The 19,899-nt window shown below is 51.4% G+C and overlaps 1 protein-coding gene across 5 annotated transcripts in view; it reads right to left on the minus strand.

The window, feature by feature from the left end:
* PDE4A (phosphodiesterase 4A) overlaps positions 1-19,899 on the minus strand; it is a 39,232-nt gene that overhangs the window by 13,519 nt on the left and 5,814 nt on the right. Inside the window, exons 2-7 of one of the 5 annotated variants that reach the window (XM_045774307.2) lie at positions 15,134-15,187; positions 2,351-2,542; positions 1,502-1,538; positions 1,077-1,147; positions 303-352; positions 13-125 (exon numbers count right to left, since the gene is read on the minus strand). In XM_045774307.2, the coding sequence (XP_045630263.1) occupies positions 13-125; positions 303-352; positions 1,077-1,147; positions 1,502-1,538; positions 2,351-2,542; positions 15,134-15,187 (517 nt within the window). The other 4 variants (XM_045774309.2, XM_045774310.2, XM_045774308.2 and 1 more) reach the window with 4 other exon arrangements.

The following is a 19,899-nucleotide window of genomic DNA, read 5'->3' on the forward strand; positions in this document are numbered from 1 at the left end:
AGGCCCGCTCACCTTGTGAGAGGCCATCTCGCTCACGGAGCGGTAGGTCTGCATGGTCTCCAGCTGTTCGAGACACCAGTCCAGCTCCTCCAATGTCTCCCGGGCCAACTGCTGACATGTCTCTTCTGGAGAAGGGGCAGCACAGGTGGTGACCCAGAGGCCCCAGCCCGTGATGATGGGGGTCCACCAGGTGAGAGGGGTGCTGGGAAAGGACAGTTAAGACAGCCACCCCAAGTGAAGGGACCCCCTCCCCCTACTGGAGCAGCAAGAGAGGCCCTTTCCCAGCCCCTGGGCTTTGTTACCTGACAGCGTGGCCTTGCAGACGGGGGTTGGGCCGCCCAACGGGGACCGTCTGCAAAGAAATGGGGCTCCAGCATCAGCCTGTGTGCCCCCAGATTCCTGCCTCCCCCTCTCCATGAATAATGCCGATTTTCCTTTTTCTGAGCGCTGTGTCCCATGTACTCACTCTGCAGCCTCTCACAGAGAGACCCATGAGGACCCATTTTACAGATGAGGAAACAGGCTCAAGGAAGTGACTGATCAGAGGTAGGGACAGGTCCTTTGTCTCCAAAGCTCCTGCTTCCTTGAGCATCTCTCCCCTAACTCCTGGAGGGACCAGCAGTTCTCAGCCATGCACCTGCTGCCACATAATAACTACTGCTATTTAGGGAGCACTTACTATGTGCTGGAAAATGTCCTCACATTTCTCTATGTATTATCTTTCAGACTCTTCATGGCAGGTGCTATTAAATTCCCATTTTATGGAGGGGGAGCAAAGGTACCACAAGATGCTATTTGGCCAGAAAGTTGGCACGGGGGCCTGCAGTGGCCCCAAGGCTGGGGTAACTGGCTACCCTTAGCCTCGACACCATGTGTCTGGACCCCTTGGTCTTTATTTTTAAGTTTCTGTCTTAGGCATTCAAATTGTAATGGTTACTGGCTTAGAGGGAGCTGTTGCCTGAACAGAGGCTCAGAGAGGTCAAGTTCCTGCCTGAGATCACACAGCAGAGCTACGAGTTGAACCCAGGTGTGCTTAGCCTTATGATCATGAGCGTTGGGGCCCAGCCTTGACTTACTTGTTGCTGGGAATGGGCACATTGGTCAGGAGTGAGAAGTTGCTGCGAACACTCCGGAGACTGGCCAGCACCTGGGATAGGGAGCAGCAGTGAGGAGAGGGAGCCACCTGGAGGGGCAGCTGGGGCTAGGCTAGGCTAGGCCCTTGTCCCCAAGTGTGGGGGAGGGTTGGAATCCTTTCCCTCCTTTTTTTTTTTTTTTTTAAAGATTTTATTTATTTATTCGACAGAGATAGAGACAGCCAGCGAGAGAGGGAACACAAGCAGGGGGAGTGGGAGAGGAAGAAGCAGGCTCATAGCAGAGGAGCCTGACGTGGGGCTCAATCCCATAACGCCGGGATCACACCCTGAGCCGAAGGCAGACGCTTAACCGCTGTGCCACCCAGGCGCCCCTGGAATCCTTTCCCTCCTTAAGAGAGGGGTCTTACCTGGGCAAAAGGTGTCACAATGAGGTCCTCAGCGTGCCTGCAATCAAGGACAGAGGCAGGTCAGGCATCCTCACAGTGGGACACCCACAGGCCTGGGTGGAGAAGGGTTAGGGTGCCAGAGAAGCAACTCTCTAGAGTGGACACTCTGGGGGTTGGGCCTGGGGAGGTTGGTGGGCTGGGAGGGGAGGCTCTAACAGGTGAGGGCAGAAGGCACTTACACCTCCCAAGGGTAGACACCTGTAGGGGCTGGTCCCGAAGGAAATGGTGGTCAGAGAGAGGAGCTCACATGGGTGGGCAGGGAGGGGGTGTGCGGAGACAAAGACAATGGCCATAAATACACTGCCAGGGCTGGGCTTGGTGAGAGCAGTGGGCAGGAGGGGGTGGGGAGCAGGAAGGAGTCAGGGGAGCTGAGGTGGGTACCTGGATGGGTAGGGCCAGGGCTGGAGGATCCAGTGAGAGGGGAGGGGGCTGAGCAGGTCTGGGGGTGCTCACACCTCAACAGGTGGTCGTGATAAGAGGGGCTGGCTTAGGGAAGCCTGGAGGGGGGGAAGGAAGAGGGGGCTCAGCCAAGGTGGACAGTCTGTGGAAGAAGTGGCAGTAGGGAGGGACTCAAGTGGAGTTCCCTCCTTGTTGGAGAGACAGGCTGAACGGGGACAAGGCCCCAGTTGCCAATGGGTAGGAGTGGCCTTGGGCAGGCTGGGTGGGTGGGACTGAGCCCTTGCTGTGGGGCTGTTTACTTTTCACTGGAAGGGAGAGGTGGCCCCAGGGCTTGGGCAGTGTCCCCACTCCCTGCTAGCAAGGGCAGCTCATGCTGGGAGCAGGCCTGGAGGGTGAGAAGGGGGTGCTCACGCCTCGCTGGTGACCGAGGAGTTCCGGGACATAGTTTTGGGGGACATGTCGTAGTCGCTGTCCGAACGGTACAGGAAGGACTCCCGGCGCTGGCTGGCAGCGGCCCCAGCATGCAGCACGAGGCCCGGGCTCGCCTGCGAGTCCAGGGGGCTGCGGCCAGGAGATGGTGTGGGCCCATTCTCTGCCTCGAAGCTGTAAGGGGATGGGCGAGAAGAGAGGTCAGGGGGGCTGCGATGGTACTGGGGAGGTCAAGAGGAATAAGATTACCAAGGAAATTCCTGGTAGAGGCAGGAGGGGCAGATAGAAGGCATTAAAGAGAGACAGATACCCCAAAAGAGATGGGAGACAGGGAGTTGCAGAGATCAAACAACTATTGAGTGCCTTTGTGAGCCAGGCTCTGTAGAGGTGCTGGGGACACAGCAGTGACCAAGACAGACCACCATCTGTCCTTCATGGACATGGGGAGGGCTGGACTATAAACAGGTTAGCCTAGTGGCAGTGCACACCCCAAAAGTGTGGGGGCCTTCTTGGCTCTACTCTTTACTTGAAGCTCAAGTCTATTCAGAATCTGTCTACTTTGCACCCCCTCCTTGGTCAGCCCTGCCTCGTTGCTTGCCCGGGCCAGTGCATTTGTCTCTGCCCTGGTTGCTGGCTCCTGTCTTTGCCCCTCAGTCTGTTCCCCTCCACTGTGGCCAGAGGGAGCCTGTGAACACTTGTGTCAAGTCACATCCTTCTTTTGCTCAGATGCTTCTAAGGCTTCCAGCTCACCCAGAGCAAAAGCCAAAGTCCCCACTGTGGCCCACAAGGCCCTGCCCCATGACCCCCCAGTTTACCCCTCACTCACTCTACTCCAGCCACAATGGTGGCTCCTTGCTGTTTCCTAAACATTCCAGATACATTCCTGCCTCAGGGCCTTTGCACAGGCTGTTTCCCCTACCCAGATCTCCAGTGGCTCCTCCTTCACCTCCTTCAGGCCTCAGCTCAAATGTCGTCTTCGCAGGGGGCCTCACCTGACCAACACATCTAAGATCTGAATCTCTGCCCTCATATTTTATATTTCCCCTCCTTAAAAAAAAGAAATACTACTTACCTGACATACTCTATATTTGACTTCTTTACTATTTGCCTTCCTTTCTAGAATTAAGCTTTGCAGAGCAAGGATTTTTGTCTGCCTTGTTCACTGCTCTATCCCTTGCGTCAAGAAGATGGCCTGGCATATGGGGAACACGCAATTAACATTGACTGAATAAATCATAAAACGTAATGAATGAATATATGAACTGGATTGTGCCATGCACAGAATTAAAAACCAGGTGGGTGACGGAAAGTTACTGGGAGGTGATTTTAGCTTCTGTAGTTGAGCCAGGCCTCTTTGAGAAGGGGACATGTGAGCAGGGCCTGAAAGATGGTCAGGAGGTAGGAGAAAACACTCTGGGGGGGCGGGCAGGAAGAGCAAGTGCAAAAGCCCTGGGGCAGGATTTGGTTTTTGTTTGAGGACTAGCAAGGAAGCTGGTGGGACTAGAGTGGAGATACAGGCTGTGATGGAGACACAGCTACAGAGAGAGGGGAGGAAGGCTAGGACCCCAGCCTGGGGGCACTGGCAAGACAGAGATCCTCAGGACGAGGCAGGGAGGTGCTGGCTCTGCCAGTTCCCAGAGGTGTGACTTGAGGGGACGTGGCTGAATTTCAGTTTCCTCATCCACAAAACGGGGACAAGCACCACCTCCCTCAGCTCATCCAGGTGACCAGCGTGAACACAGGGACAAGGCTCAGGATGGCGCCCAGCACAGAGCTCAGGAAACACTGGCAATCGTAACTCAATCAGGCCCATACACCCACTTGGGCAGTGAACTCAGCAAGGCCGCCGATACTGAGAACTGAGGATGTGTATAGGAGCTATGTGCCTGCAGCATACTGTGTGGCCTCGGGAGGGCCACGGCCCTCTCTGGGCTGTTACCCTGGTGTTAAAGTGAGGGGGTTAGACGGGTCAGCCGACTTCAGGCTACGCTCTGGTGGGTGCAAGGGGGTAGGGGAAGGAAATGGAACCCTCCCTTTTCCAGTCCTACCTACTGAGAATCAGTGTAAGATTTTATTTGAATGGCCCTTCTGTTAAGTAATAAGTCTAAAATCTCCTAGAGTAGGACAGCCGAACCAGCATCCATATATTAGCCTTTTTGGTGGACCAGCCCTGGGGGAGGGGTATAGGGAGGGACTTTGTTGACCGCACTTTACAGATGAAGAAACTAAGGTCAGAGAGGAGAATGATTAGCTCTGGGTCACACAGCAAGAGCATGGTGAGGTCCGAATTCAAACCCAAGTCTTGTAACCCCTCAAATGCCACCCTCTGCCTGCTCAAGCCCCGTTCGAGCACATTCCTACTATTAAAGCAAATGTTCCGAGCAGACAGGCAGCTGACACCAAAGGCAGGGTGATGCTGGGGGCCCTGAGCAACCAGGTATTCCAATTTTAGGAAAGAAATCAGAAATTTTATTTTTTTTTAATTATTATTTTTTATGTAGGCTCCACACCCAGTGTGGAGCCCAACCCTGGACTCAAACTCACGACCCCGAGACCAAGACCTGAGCCGAGAGCAAAGAGTTGGACACTTAACCAACGGGACCACCCAGGCACCCCAGAAATCAGAAATTTTAAACAGGCAAAAATTCAAACTTAAAAAAAAAAAAATTCAAAAAACTTCATAAAAACTCTGAAAACTTCTGCTCTGCAAAAGACACTGTCAAAAGAATAAAAAGACAGGGGCGCCTGGGTGGCTCAGTCGTTAAGTGTCTGCCTTCAGCTCAGGTCATGATCCTAGGGTCTTGGGATCGAGCCCCTCATCAGGCTCCCTGCTCAGCGGGAAGCCTGCTTCTCCCTCTCCTGCTCCCCCTGCTGGTGTTCCCTCTCTTGCTGTGTTTCTCTCTGTCAAATAAATAAATAAAATCTTTAAAAAAAAAAAAAAGAGTAAAAAGACAAGTTACATACTAAGAGAAAATATATGACAAAGAACCTGTATCCCGACTATATAATGAACTCTCCAAACTCAATAAAAAGAAGACAAGGAATTCAATTTAAAAATGAGCAGAGGTCTGGACAGTTCACCAAAGAAGATATACAGATGGCAAATAAGCATAGGAAACACCACTGCTCCTTAGGGAAATGCAAATTAACACCAGGAACTATCCCTTCACACCTACTAGGATGGTACAAACACACAAGAAACAAACAAGAACTGACGATAATGGCAAGTGGTGACAAGGATTTGGAGCAACAGGAACCCTCCTCCTGGGTTGCTGGAGGGAACGCCAAGTGGTTCAGCCACTCTGAAAGGCAGCTGGTCCGTTTCTTAAGCAATGAACCATACACTTACTGTGTGATCCAAAATCTACTCCTATGTTTATACCCAAGATAAGTGAAAATACGGTTGACCCTTGAACAACAAGTGGGTTAGGGGTGCTACCCCCTGCGAAGTTGAAAACCCACATATAACTTTTGGCTCCCCCAAAACTTGACTACTAACAGCCCACTGTTGTCCAGAAACCTTACCAATAACAGAAACAGTTGATTAACATGTATTTTGCATATGTATTATATGCCCTATTCTTACCATAGAGTCAACTAGAGAAAAGAAAATGTTATGAAGAAAATCATAGGGGTGGGGCGCCTGGGTGGCACAGCGGTTAAGCGCCTGCCTTCAGCTCAGGGCGTGATCCTGGCGTTATGGGATCAAGCCCCACATCAGGCTCTTCCGCTATGAGCCTGCTTCTTCCTCTCCCACTCCCCCTGCTTGTGTTCCTCTCTCGCTGGCTGTCTCTATCTCTGTCGAATAAATGAATAAAATCTTTAAAAAAAAAGAAAAAAAAAAAAGAAAATCATAGGGGCGCCTGGGTGGCTCAGTCAGTTAAGCATCTGCCTTCGGCTCAGGTCATGATCCCGGAGTCCTGGGATTGAGCCCCGAGTCAGGCTCCTGCTCAGCACAGAGTCAGCTTCTCCCTCTCCCTCTGCCCCTCGCCTGGCTTGTGCTCTCTCTGTCTCTCTCTTAAATAAATATTTTTTTAAAAAGAAAATCATAAGGAAGAAAAAAATACATTTCCAGTCTTGTTCTATATATATCGAGAAAAGTCTGCATCTAAGTGGACCCACACAGTTCAAGCCCATGTTATTCAATGGTCAACTGTGTATGTTTATTCAAAAACCTGCAGACAAATGTTTATAGAAGTTCTGCTCATAATCTCATAATCACCGAATTCTGGAAACAACTAAACCAAATCATCAACTGGTGAATGGATAATTTATGGCAGACCCATACCATGGAATACTATTCAGCAATAAAAAAAACTGGGGGGAGGGCGGCTGCCTGGGTGGCTTAGTTGGTTAAGTGTTTGACTCGATCTCAGCTCAGGTCTTGATCTCTGGGCTGTGAGTTCAGGCCCCACATTGGGCCCGGCGCTGGGCATGGAGCCTACTTAAAGATTTTGATTTATTATTATTTGCCAGAGAGAGAGCGTGCGCGTGCGAAAGAGTGAGCGCACAAGTAGGGGGAGTAGCAGGCAGACAGAGAGGGAGAAGCAGATACGCTGGTGAGCAAGGAGCCCGACATGGGGCTCAATCCGAGGACTCAGGGATCATGACCCAAGCCGAAGGCAGACTCTCAATCGCTCAATCGACTGAGCCACCCGGGCACCCCTGTGGAGCCTCCTTTAAAAAAAAAATTGTTTTTGAACTACTGTGAAACAGTAAGAAATATATATTTGGTCTCTGCCCTGGTTTCCTGTCACATAGTTCCGAAAACGCTAGGAATCTTTGCAGTGAAAAGTGTCTTTGTATGCTAAGAGATGACTCTCTGCTGGGGACACTGGAGAGCCTCAAGAGGGGGGCTGCTTGCTTGGGGAGCCAACCATGTGATTAGACAGCTGGAGCTTTCAGTCCCCCTCCCTGGCCTGGAAGGGAAAGGAGAGGAGGCTGAGGGAATCACCAATGGAATGGCCAGTGATTTAATCAGCTGTGCCTTCAAAATGAAGCCTCCATCAACATCCCTGAGAGTTTCGGGTTGGGAGGGCGGTGCACCTAGAGGGGGCAGGAAGCTCCATGCCCCTCCCCTTATACCTTGCTCCCTGCGTCTCTTCCATCTGGCTCTTTCTGAGTTGTCTCTTTTCTAATAAACCAGTCATCTAGTAAGTGCACTGTTTTCCTAAGTTCTGTGACCAGCTCTAGGAAATTAACCAAACCTGAGGCCGGGGTTGTCGGAAACTTGATTAATAGCCAGTAGGTCAGAAGCACAGGTAACACCCTGGACTTGAGACTTATGCTCAAGTGGGGGCAGCCTTACCGGACTGAGCCCTTAACCTGTGGGATCCGTAGTAATTCCAGGCAGTTAGTGTCAGAATTGAAACAGAATGTAGTTTATCTGGTCGGTGTCGGAGAGTTGCAGAATTGGTTGGCGTGGAGGGGAAAAAACCACATAAGTTTGGTGTCAGAAGTGAAGAGTCAGCAAGAGTAGAAAGAAACGGCAGTTTCCTTTTTAACTACTGATACACAAAACAACCTGAATGAGTCTCAGATGAATTTTGCTAAGAGAAAGAAGCCAGCAGTGGAGATCACCTGTGTCAAAACTCAGAACTGACTAAGAAGTGAATTTAGCAAAGTTGCAGGATATAAAGTCACAAAAATCGGTTGCTTTTCTGTACACTAACAATGAATAATCCAAAAAGAATATCATGAAAACAATTCCATGTACAATAGCATCAAAATGAATTAGATGCTTAGGAACGAACTTAACCAAAGGGACAGAAGTGCAAGGAAAACAAAAATGTTGCTGGAAGAAATTAAAGAAGGCACAAATAAATGAAAAGACACCCTGTATTCAAGAATGAGAAGACTTAATAACATGTTAATATTACCCAATGCAATCTATAAATTCAGTGCAATCCCTATCAAAATCCCAACAACAGGGGAAACTGGGTGGCTCAGTCATTAAGTGTCTGTCTTTGGCTTAGGTCATGATCCCAGGGTCCTGGGACTGAGCCCCCAGTTGGGGTCCCTGCTCAGTGGGAAGCCTGCTTCTCCCTCTCCCATTGCCCCTGCTTGTGTTCCCTCTCTCCCTGTCTCTCTCTCTGTCAAATAAATAAATAAAATCTTAAAAAAAAAATCCTAACAACAGTCTTTGCAGAAATTAAAAAAAAAAAATCCATCCTGGACTTCATACGTAATCTCAAGGGACCCTGAAGAGCAAAAATGAATCTTGAAAAAGAAGGGGTGCCTGGGTGGCTCAGTTGGTTGGGCAACTGCCTTCAGCTCAGGTCATGATCCTGGAGTCCCAGGATCGAGTCCCTCATCAGGCTCGCTGCTCGGCAGGAAGCCTGTTTCTCCCTCTCCTGCTCCCCCTGCTTGTGCGCTCTCTCTGTCAAATAAGTAAATAAAATCTTAAAAAAAAAAAAGAAAGAAAGAAAGAAATTGCACCTCATCAAAATTATCAGTTTTTTGCATCAAAGGGCACTATCCAGAGAGTGAAAAGGCAATCTATAGAATGGGAGAAAATTTTTGCAAATCACATATCTGATAAGGGATTAATATCTAGAATATATAAAGAGCTAAAACTCAACAACAACAACAAACAACCCAAGTGAAAAGTGGGCAAAGGACTTAAATAAACATTTCTGCAGAGAAGATATGGCATACCTCGGAAATATTGCAGGCTTCGTTCTGCAACACTGCAATAAAGCGTGTCAGATGGGTTTTTTCTATTTCCTGCGCATATAAAAGTTATGTCTACACTATACTGTGGTCTATTAAGTGGGCAGTAGCTTTATGTCTAAAAAGTTCATACTTTATTTTTTTTTAAGATTTTATTTATTTATTTGACAGAGAGAGACAGCCAGCGAGAGAGGGAACACAAGCAGGGGGAGTGGGAGAGGAAGAAGCAGGCTTACAGCAGAGAAGCCTGATGTGGGGCTCAATCCCAGGACTCTGGGATCACACGCCCTGAGCCGAAGGCAGACGCTTAACGACTGAGCCACCCAGGCGCCCCTAAAAAGTTCATACTTTAATAGAAAAATACTCTATTGCTAAAAAATGATAACCATCATCTGAGCTTTCAGTGAGTTTTAATCACTGGTCACAGATTGCCATAACAAATAGAATATTAATGAAAAAGTTTGAAATATTGCAAGAACTGCCACAATGTGACACAGAGACGTGAAGTGAGCAAATGCTGTTGGGGAAATGGCACTGATAGACTTGGCTTGACGCAGCCTTGCCACAAACCTTCAATGTGTAAAAACCACAATACCTGTGAAGTGCAATAAAGCGAGGCACAGCAGATAAGGTATGTGTGCATACAGGTGGACGACAGGCACAGGAGAAGTTGCTCAACACCATCAGTCATTAGGGAAATGCAAATCAAAGGTGCAATGAGACGTCACCGCACACTCATTGGAATGGCTATTATTTTTTTAAAAATAGGGGCGCTCGCTGGCTGAGTTAGTAGAGCATACGACTCTTAATCCTAGGTTCTAAGTTTGAGCCCCATGTTGGGTGCAGAGATTACTTAAAAATAAAATCTTTAGGAGGGGTGCCTGGGTGGCTCAGTCGGTGAAGCGTCTGCCTTCGGATCAGGTCATGATCCCAGGGTGCTGGGATTAAGCCCCACATCGGGCTCCCTGCTCCGTGGGGGGGCCTGCTTCTCCCTCTCCCTCTGCCCCTAACCCCACTTGTGCTCTCTCTCTCTCTCTCAAAATAAAAATAGATAAAAAAATTTTTTTAAATGAAATATTAAATACTCAAGAATTAAAAGCAAGACTCAAACAGATATTTGTAAACCAATGTTCACAGCAGCATTACTCACAATAGCCAAACGCTGGAAACAACTCAAGGGTCCATCAGTTGGTGAACAGATAAAGAAAATGTGGCATAATTGCCAATGCAATAGTATTCAGTCTTAAAAAGAGAGTGAAATTCTGACACGTGCCACCACACGGATGAACTTTGAAAACATTATGCTAAATGAAATAAGCCAGACACAAAAGGACAAATATTGTAAAATTCCACTTATATGAGGTCCCGACAGTAGTCATATTCATAGAGACAAAGTAGAATAGTGGGAGCCAAGCGTTGGGAAAGAGTGGGGAGTTAGTGCTTCATGGGGACAGGGCTGCAGTTTGGGAAGATGAGAAAGTTCTGGAGATGGATGGTGGTGATAGCTGCACAACTATGTGAGTGTACTTAACGACACTGAATTGTATACTCCATTACCAATTCAAATGGGTAATTATGTGTTAGGTATATTTTCCTACAATAAAAAACCCTCATACAGTGTATACTAAAAAGGGTGAATTTTATTATATGTCAATTTTTAAAAGTAAATTAAGAAAAAAAAAACCTCTTAAGGGGTGCCTAGGTGGCTCAGTCAATTAAGCATTTGACTCGATATCAGCTCAGGTCTTGATGTCAGGGTTGTGAGTTCAAGCCCCATGTTGGGCTCCACGCTGAGTGTGCAGCCTACTTAAAAAAAAAAAGAAGAAGAAGAAGAAGAAGAAGAAGAAGAAGAAGAAGAAGAAGAAGAAGGAGAAGAAGAAGAAAAGAAAAGAAAAGAAAAGAAAAGAAAAGAAAAGAAAAGAAAAGAAAAGAAAAGAAAACTCTTGAGATGAATTATTCCTAGATCATGAGGTTGGGCCTTCGATAACAATGCCCAATTACTGAGCATCTACTGTGTACCAGGTGCCACGTTAGATCCTTTTAGGTATACAGCAATAATAACAAGATACTTACTGAGTATTTGCCATGTGCCTAGCACTGTCCCAGTGCCTTATGTACATGAACCCAGTTATGTCTCCCATTGATTCTGTGAGTTGTGTTGTGTTAACATCCCAGCTCAACAAGGAGAGTGAGGCACGGAGAGGTGGCAAGGGGTTGGTGGCCTCACTGCCTGAGAACTATGTCCAGCTTCCCAAGGCATAGCCTGGATTTTTTGGCGCTGCTGAGCGCCACCAGGGAGGGGAGAGGAGCATACCTACATACTCAGGACCCCACCGTTGCCCCAGACACTGAAGCCAGGTTAGGGAAGGTGAGACCCAAGTCCCAGAGGCCGGCCAACCAGCATGGCTGGCCGATATTGCAGCCCCAGGGGACTCCACTCACGTAAGCAGGAGCCCAGAGGCCAGGATGGGAAGAGGTTCCCTGGGGCCCTGCTGTTTGTGCTTCCAGGAGCTGCTGTCCCCTGGGCTTCGGAAGGGCAGAGGGGAGGGGATTAGGCCTGTGGAACTGCAGGCTGTGTGTGTGTGTGTGTGTGTGTGTGTGTGTGTGTGTGTGGTCAGGGGTGAGGGGGTCTCGGCTACCCTACAGAATTGCACCCCAGGGCTATGTGGAGTCACCCTTCCTTCCCTGGCCTGCCGCTGCTCAGGGTGAACAAAGTCGGGCTGGAGGCTGCTCCATTAATGTCCCAATGGGACCCAAGGCCATCAAGTGGAGTCAAGGGCAGCCAACAGGCCTTGACATCACAGCCACATGCCCAGACACTCCATCATAAGGGAAAGAACCCGCCCAAGACTCCCCTTCAGACAGGCTGACCACTTGGCGGCATCCTCAGGGGAAGCTGCCATCTGCCCTCACCCCTCCAGGGCCCCTCGGCCTGCCCACGTGGGCTCCCCAAGCATCGAATTGGGCCTCTGGAGGACTGTGCAGCCCAGGAGCATATCAAGGCTTTAGAGAGTTCTGCTGCAGGGGCCAATGGGCAACAAACAAGCTGGGAGGGGAGCAGAAGGGAAAGGAGACACATCCCAGTTGGTAAAAATCATAACAACAATGAAAGCAGTCAACTGCTGTTAAGTGCCACATGCTAGGCACTGTGCTGTGTCTGGGCACGTACTAATGCCCCATTTTCAAGAGAAGTAAACTGAGGTACAGACAGGATGAACAACTTGGCGAGTAGTAGAAGAAAGATTTCAACCCGGGCAGCCAGACTACAAACCTGCACGCTAAATCACCGGGTGTCTGCCTCTCCCCCAGGCAGGCCTAGCATCTCCCTGGGCTCCCTGCCCCACTTCACCCGACTCCCTCGTAGGAGGTGCCAGGCAGCCTTTATGGAAAGGCCTGGCATTTGCTTTGTGAAGGTCACACAGAGGTTGAGGGCGGGCGCTGGTGTGTGTCTGCCAGGCAGGCGCGTGGTGCCAGGTGACACGGCTGTTTGTAAGGGCTGGATGTGCACAGAGGGTCTGTGTCTGTGTGAGTCACAGTGTACGTGTGCTCAGGGGTACCCGTGTGTATAGAGGTCTCCGTGTGGATTTGTACATCCGAGTGTGTCAGTGGGGTCTGGGTGTGCATGGGTGCCTGCATGGCTCTGTGTGTCGGCATCTATGTCTATGAACCCATGTGACCTTGGAAGAGTGTACCTGGCTGCCACACATACGCCGTGACTGTCCCTGACTCCTGAGTGGGGATGAGGTGTGTTCCTGTGTGTGGCTATGCGCAGGTGGGAATCAGACCTGGCTGTGTGCCGTGGTGAGAGTGTGTTCCTGCAGGCAGTGTGGTGTACCATACTGTGTGAGACCAGGGTTCCTGTGGTCTGTGTGTCACTGCACCCATGGGTCAACCGCAGAGTCTCTTTGTGTCCCTACCAGCTAAGAGACCCATGCCTTATGTAGTAAACACCAGGTGACCCCGAATACCCTGTGTGTGGGTGTGTCTGTGTTTGTGTCGGGTGTAGCTGTGGATGTAGAGTGTGTGTGTGTGTGTGTGTGTCCGTGTCTGTGTCTGTGTGTGTCTAGGTGTCGGAAGGGGTTGGTGGAGGGAAACAAGGACAAGGTTGGAGCACCCTGAGACTTCTGAGAACTTCTCTGCTCCAGCAGTGTCCAGCTGGTTCTAAATAACCGCCAGGAGTTCCAGCAGGAGCCACCCTCCCTCCTCCACCCCAGCTTGGTTTTCAGCCTGGCAGCCCCAGCACAGAGGGGGTAGGGAAGACTGGAGGCACTGAGCAGAGCAGGGCCAGAGGGACCTGGCTCCAGGCCGGTGGCCTGGGAGTGGAGCCCAGGTGACGCTGGACACCCATATTTGCTGCCAGAATGAGTGCCAGAAACCCAGGTTTAGGGGCATAAAGAGGGTGAAGGGATCCCATCTTAAATAGGAGGGGGGCAGGACCGAACACTCTGTTGGAGGGTTATCACCTGCAGGAAGCCCTTAGCAACACCAAGAATTTTAGGGCCAGGGAAGGGGATGGGGCTCCAGACAGACCCTAGAAGCCACTTTGGGGACTCCGCAAGGCAGACTAGGCACCCTCTCCCCCCAGCCAGAGCCCTTGATGGTAAAGGAGGAAATTGGCCGCCCGCCACCCACCTGACAGATCTGCCTGGAGGGTGCCAACGGGTGTCCTCGTCGCTGAAGGAGAAGTGGACCAGGGACTCAAGGCCCGCGGGGGGCAGTGTCAGGTCAGGGGGCCGGGGCCTTGCCCGGGGTGCTGCACCTGAGCGCATGGGTGCCAAGCGCCGTCGGGGCGAGCATGGGGACAGCGGCCCGGTGGTGTGACAAGCACTGCTCGCAGGCCGGAGGTGTCTGTGGCCACCGCCGGCGCCGCCTCCACACCCGCCCTCCCGGTGACCCCCCCAGGGACTGCCCCGGGCCTCTCCTGTCCCCAGCGCCCAGGAGGGCTCCGCGCGGGCCTCCGCCTGCGGAACTCTGAGCACACTTCCCGCCTGCCCCCCTCCCTCCTGGCCTGGGGGGGGGGGCAGGCTCCCGATTCCTGGGCTCTGGCCCCAGGCCCCCCCCCACCCCCTCTGCCACGCCTTGCCTCTGGCCCCGCCTTCCTCCCTCCCTACTCTGACGTCGAGCTGGGCCCTCTGGAGCCCTCTGAACGCTGTGCGCCCCTGGGGGAGAGAGACTCGCCCCCGCCGGCGGAGTGCGGGTCTGGTGACAAAAACCCGGGGGGAGGGACGACGGATGCGGGGAAGGGGGTGGAGCAGAGACAGGAAAGACAGAAGTGGAGACAGAAACAGAGAAACTCGGAGAGAGGCACTGATTTCCCACAAACATACCCCATCCCCGACTCCGCGCGGGGCTCCCGACCCTTCCTCCTCTTCTCTCCCCTCCCGGATCTCTTCCCCGAGTCCAGACGCCGAGCCTGTCCCCGCAGGGTCCTCTCCCGGTGTATCTCTGGACTCAGGTTCCAAACAAGTGCGTGTGGAGAGCAGGGGTTAAGAGAGTAGGCAGAGGACCCTCTCCTGGTTCTGGAGAAGCCCCCAGAGCCAGTCTGCTCCCACCTCCGGGCTGTCAACCTCCGTTTCCAAGATAAACGGACCCTGGGAAGCCAGACCGGATGTGGTCTCCAGGCTCCTCACCCGCAAGCTTCCAGCCCCCGCATCCCACCCCGGGTCTGGCCAGGAAGAGAAAGTCCATTTGCACTCAGTGCCCGATGCACCCGGTAACATCACTGTGCCTCCTGGCAAGGCAACCCGCAGATGGCAGCGCTGGCCCCATTTCACAGGCCGTTAGACTGAGGCTAGCAGCCCTGAACACACGTTCCCAGATCACCCTGGACGGCAGGTTGGTCTCACTCCTCCAAAGTCTGACCAGCCTCAGGTCTGCACAGGAAGTGGGAGGAACTTAACGCTTATTGAGTGCCTACTGTATGCCCTATCAGATGTCTCCACAGCAACCCCCGAGGGCAGGGATGATTTTTATCGCTGCCCTGTGACGGAAGAGGGGAAGTTACGCTGGGGAGAGCCAGCTAGGAACCCCAGACCTAACCCGCGCCAGATGGTCAGGGGAGATTCGAACCCACCGCCGCTGGCACGCACTTACCCAGCCCACGCCTGGCGGCCAAAATCCTGGAAGCTGCGGAGAAGCCGAAGGCGCCTGCGGAAAGTTGGGGACGGGATGGCGAAGAAGACCGGCGAAGAGGGCGGCGAACGTGGGCGGCGGGGTGCGCGCGGGACCGGTGGTTCAGGCAGGAACGCCTCGTCCTCGGCAGCCGCCGCCGCCGGGAAGGCCGCCAGCTGCAGCTCGGGGATGCGGCCCAGACCTCGCGGCCGCGCCATAACCACAGGGGGCGCGGGGCGGCCCCGCCTCGGCGGGCGCTGGGGAGCAGCGCCGCCCGCCAGCCCCGGGCAGCCCACGCAGGCTGGCCGCCCAGCCCTGGGGCCCACGGGCCCCACCCCGCCCGGCTGCCTCGGCCCTTCCGGCTTCGCTCTGGGGCCGCCCCTGGGGCGGAGCGGGCCCGGGGCGCCCACGCGGCTGCGGCGGGACACCCCTCAAACCGCAGGGGCACCCGCAATCCCCTTGAGGTCCTTACAACCGCCGGAAGCGTCTCTACAAACGTCTGGGGTGCCCCCCAAATCCCTGGGGTGCTTTCACAAACCGCTGTGGCTCTCACAAACCTCAATGGCGTCCCTAAAGTCCCTCAGATGTCCCCACAATTCCAGGGAGTGTCCCAACTATCCCTGAGGTGTCCCCCACAGAACCCAGAGGTGCCCCCAAATCCCAGAGTTCCCCCCAAAAGCCAGAGGTGCTCTGAGAGGCCCCACAGACTCTGGGACAATCCCTTAGCTTCCCAATGTCCCCAACTAGTGTCCTCCTTGTTACTGATATATTCCCACAAACCCCAGGAGCACCCCAAGACTCTCAGGATGCACCCGCAAATGAAACTCCTTCAGATCCCAGGACCAACACCAGGCTTCCTCGGATGTCCCCCAAATCCCCTAGAGCACCCCCACCATCCCTGAGTCAGGCAGAGACCCCCAGCGCACCCCTAGAATTTCCCACAGCCACAGAGTATCCCCACAGACCGCATGAGGGCCCCCCAAATTCTAGGATCCCTCACAGATCCTAAGAATGCTTCCACAGTCCCTCAGATGTCCCCCAATCCCTGAGTGGCTCCACAGCATCCCTGAGATGCCCCCACAAGTTCAGAGACACCAAAATAACCTCGGGGGTGTCTTCAGACTCAAGGGGTGTTCCCATAAATATGTATCTGCCCCCAAAATCCTAGAGTGCCCCATAGACCCCAGGGACACAACTAGATTCCTCCAGGGTTCCTAAGACAGTCCTATAACCCTAGGCTACCTTCCAAAACGAAGATGAACCCACAATCCTTGGGGACACCTCCAGAATGTCCCACCCCAGCTTCTGAGACATGCCTTATAACTCTGAGACACCCCTAGACTCTGAGTGTGTTCACAGCCCCCAGAGACTCCTGAGATTCCCCCAGTCCTGCCACTCCTTAGGATCTCTGAGGCATCTTAGAATTTGGGCCCTCCACAGCTCATGACGTGGCCCCAAGAAGCCGACCTCCCCTCAGCAGAGCAGTAGAAGCAGAGAGGGAGTTTCCGCATGCCCAGCCACTGTGACTCTGGGGGGGGCACATGATTCCCTTTCACAGATGAAGAAAGGGAGCCGGAGGAGGTGAAGATTCTAGAACAAAGTTAGCCAGCTGGTTACAATTCCAGAGACTACCCCAACCTGTCTGTGGCTCTTTGGGGTTAGGAGAAGCTTGTTTTAAATAAGAACAATGGAGTGAATCTCTATTGTAGGGCCCTGCCTCTGTAAATACCTTTCTCTCTCTACCTGTTGGCTCCATTGTCATGGGCCCCCAAGCTGGCCTAGGCTTGAGTCTGGTCTCCAGCACTTCTTAGTCATTTGACTTTGGGTCAGTCACTTCATTTCATTGAGCCTCAGTTTTCCTACCTGTAAAATTGGCATAATAATACTATGCATCTCACGGATGGACATGTGAAAAAAAAAAAAGACTTGGAAAAGCATTTGGACATAGCAAAGCACTCACTGAATATTAGCTATGATTATCTGACAAAACCTTTTTTTGAGAGCTTATAATGTGCAAGCCACTATACTAGCCAGAGGATCCAGATGATGAAGATGAAGATGGTGATGATGATGATAGCAGCTAACCTGGACATTCAGCACTCTATCTCTGATCTCTTTTCACCCTCACAAAATACCCGCAAAGTGATATACTGTTGTCCCTATTTTACAGATGGGAAAATTGAGTCCTGGCGAGAAACAGCCTGCTCAAGGTCACACAGCCAATGAGTGTCTGAGCCAGGCTCTGTAGCAGTGTTTGCCACCCTTTATTTTCATTATCCCCTCCCCGCCTGGAGGAATAGCCTGCTTAGACAGTCCCAACCCCTAAACTGCCTTCTCTGTGAAATGTTCCAGCCACCGATACACGGGCAGACCTCAGAGACACAGCGGGTTCGGTTCCAGACCATTGCAATAAAGTGAAGATCCCAACAAAGCGGGCCAAATGAATTTTGTGGTTTCCCAGCGCACATAAAAGTCATGTTTACGTGACACTGTTCTCTACTAAGTGTGCAATAGCATTCCATCTAAAAAAGTGCACATACCTTAATTTAAAAGCGCTTTATTGCTAAACAATGCTGACCACCATTTGAACTTTCAGCGAGTCGTAATCTTTGCTGGTGCAGGGATTTCTTCAAATAAGAAAACAGTGAGGTTCGCCGCATGGATCGGGTCTTCCTTTTAGGAGCAGTTTCTCTGTAGCCATTTTACCCACCATAGAAAGTCTTTCAAGATGGAAGTCAATCCTCTCAACCCCTGCGGCTGCTTTATCAACCAACGTTATGGCATATTCTAAAGTCCTTGTCCTTTCAACAATCTTCACAGCATCTTCACCCGGAGCAGATGCCCTCTCGAGAAACCACATTCTTGGCTCATCCCTACGAAGCCACCCTTGCTCCGATCCAGTTTGATCGTGAGATTGCTGTGATGCCATCTCATCTTCAGCCCCCACTCCTGATTCTACTCCTCTTGCTCTTTACACGTGCAGATCCTTCCTCCCCTGACGTCTGGAACCCCTCCAAGTCATCCAGGAGGGCTGGGGAGCCACTTCTTCCAAACTCCTGTTCCTGTTCACATTTTGACCTCTTCCCGTGAGTCAGAATGTTCAGGACGGCATCTAAGATAGTGAGTCCTTTCCAGGTTTTCAATTTATTTTGCCCAGATCCACCAGAGGAGTCATGGTCTACGGCAGCTATGGCTTTACAAAATGTATTTCTTAAATAATAAGACTTGAAAGTCAAAATGACTCCTTCATCCGTGGGCTGCAGAATCGATGTAGTGTCAGCAGACGTGAAAACAGTATTAATCTCATTGTACGTCTTTGTTAGAGCTCCTCAGTGGCCAGGCGCGTTGTCAGTGAACGATCGTATTTTGAAAGGAATCCTTTTTTTTTTTTTTTTTTTTTTGAGCAGTAGGTCTCAACAGTGGGTTAAAAATACTCAGTAGGGGGGCGCCTGGGTGGCACAGTCGTTAGGCGTCTGCCTTTGGCTCAGGGTGTGATCCTGGCGTTCCGGGATCGAGCCCCACATCAGGCTCCTCTGCTAGGAGCCTGCTTCTTCCTCTCATACTCCCCCTGCTGTGTTCCCTCTCTCACTGGCTGTCTCTCTGTCAAATAAATAAATAAAATCTTAAAAAAAAAAAATACTCAGTAAACCATGTTATAAACCAATGTGCCGTCATCCAGGCTTTGTTGTTCCATTTACAGAGCAGACCGAATAGGTGTAGCCTAATTCTTAAGGGCTCTAGGATTTTCAGGATGGCAAATGAGAACTGGCTTTCAGTTAAAGTCACCAACTGCACTGGCCCCTAACAAGAGAGGCGCAGCCTGTCCTTTGAAGCCAGGCATTGACTTCTCCTCTCTAGCTATGAAAGTCCTGGAAGGCATCTTCCAATAGAAGGCTGCTTTGTCTACACTGAAAATGTGTTTAGTGTAGCCACCTTCATTAATCATCTTGGCTCAAGCTTCTGGATAACTTGCTGCAGCTTCTACACCAGCACCTTGCACTTTTATGTAATCGAGATGGCTTCTTTCCTTAAACCTCATGAACCAACCTTCCGCTTGCTTGGAACTCGTCTCTGGCAGCTTCCTCCCCTCCCTCGGCCTCCACAGAACCGACGAGAGTGAAGGCCTTGCTCTGGATGAGGCTTTGGCTTAAGGGAGTGTTGTGGCTGGTTTGATCTTCTATCTAGACCACTCAAACTTTCTCCAAATCAGCAACGACGCCGTTTTGCTTTCTTACCGTTCCTGTGTTTGCTGGAGGGGCACCTTTAATTTCCTTCAAGGCTTTTCCTTTGCCTTCACAACTTGGCTCACTGGTCCAAGAGGCCTAGCTTTCCATCTGTCTCAGCTTCCAACATGCCTTCCTCATTAAGCATAATCAATTCTGGCTTTTGATTGGCAGGGAGAGACATGTGCAACTCGGACTTTCACTTGAATGCTTAGAGGCCACCAGCATGATTCACTGGCCTAATCTCAATACTGCTGTGTCTTAGGGAATAGGGAGGCGCAAGGAAAGGGAGAGAAGGGGGAAAAAACTGCTCGGTGGAGCAGTCAGAACACAGCACAACTTTCATGGATTTTGTTTGCCGACTTACAGGGGCGAGGTTCGTGGTGCCCCGAAATGATGACACTAGTCCCATCAAGTGGATCACATGACTACAATAAATAAAAACGAAAACGTGTGAAAGGTTGCCAGAACTACCAAACGTGACGCACAGAAACAAAGTGAGCAAACGCTGTTGGGAAAATGGCG

This window comes from Ursus americanus, chromosome 14, assembly GCF_024610735.1.
Source record: "Ursus americanus isolate L20-20 chromosome 14, mUrsAme1.1.p, whole genome shotgun sequence".
Lineage (NCBI taxonomy): Eukaryota > Metazoa > Chordata > Mammalia > Carnivora > Ursidae > Ursus > Ursus americanus.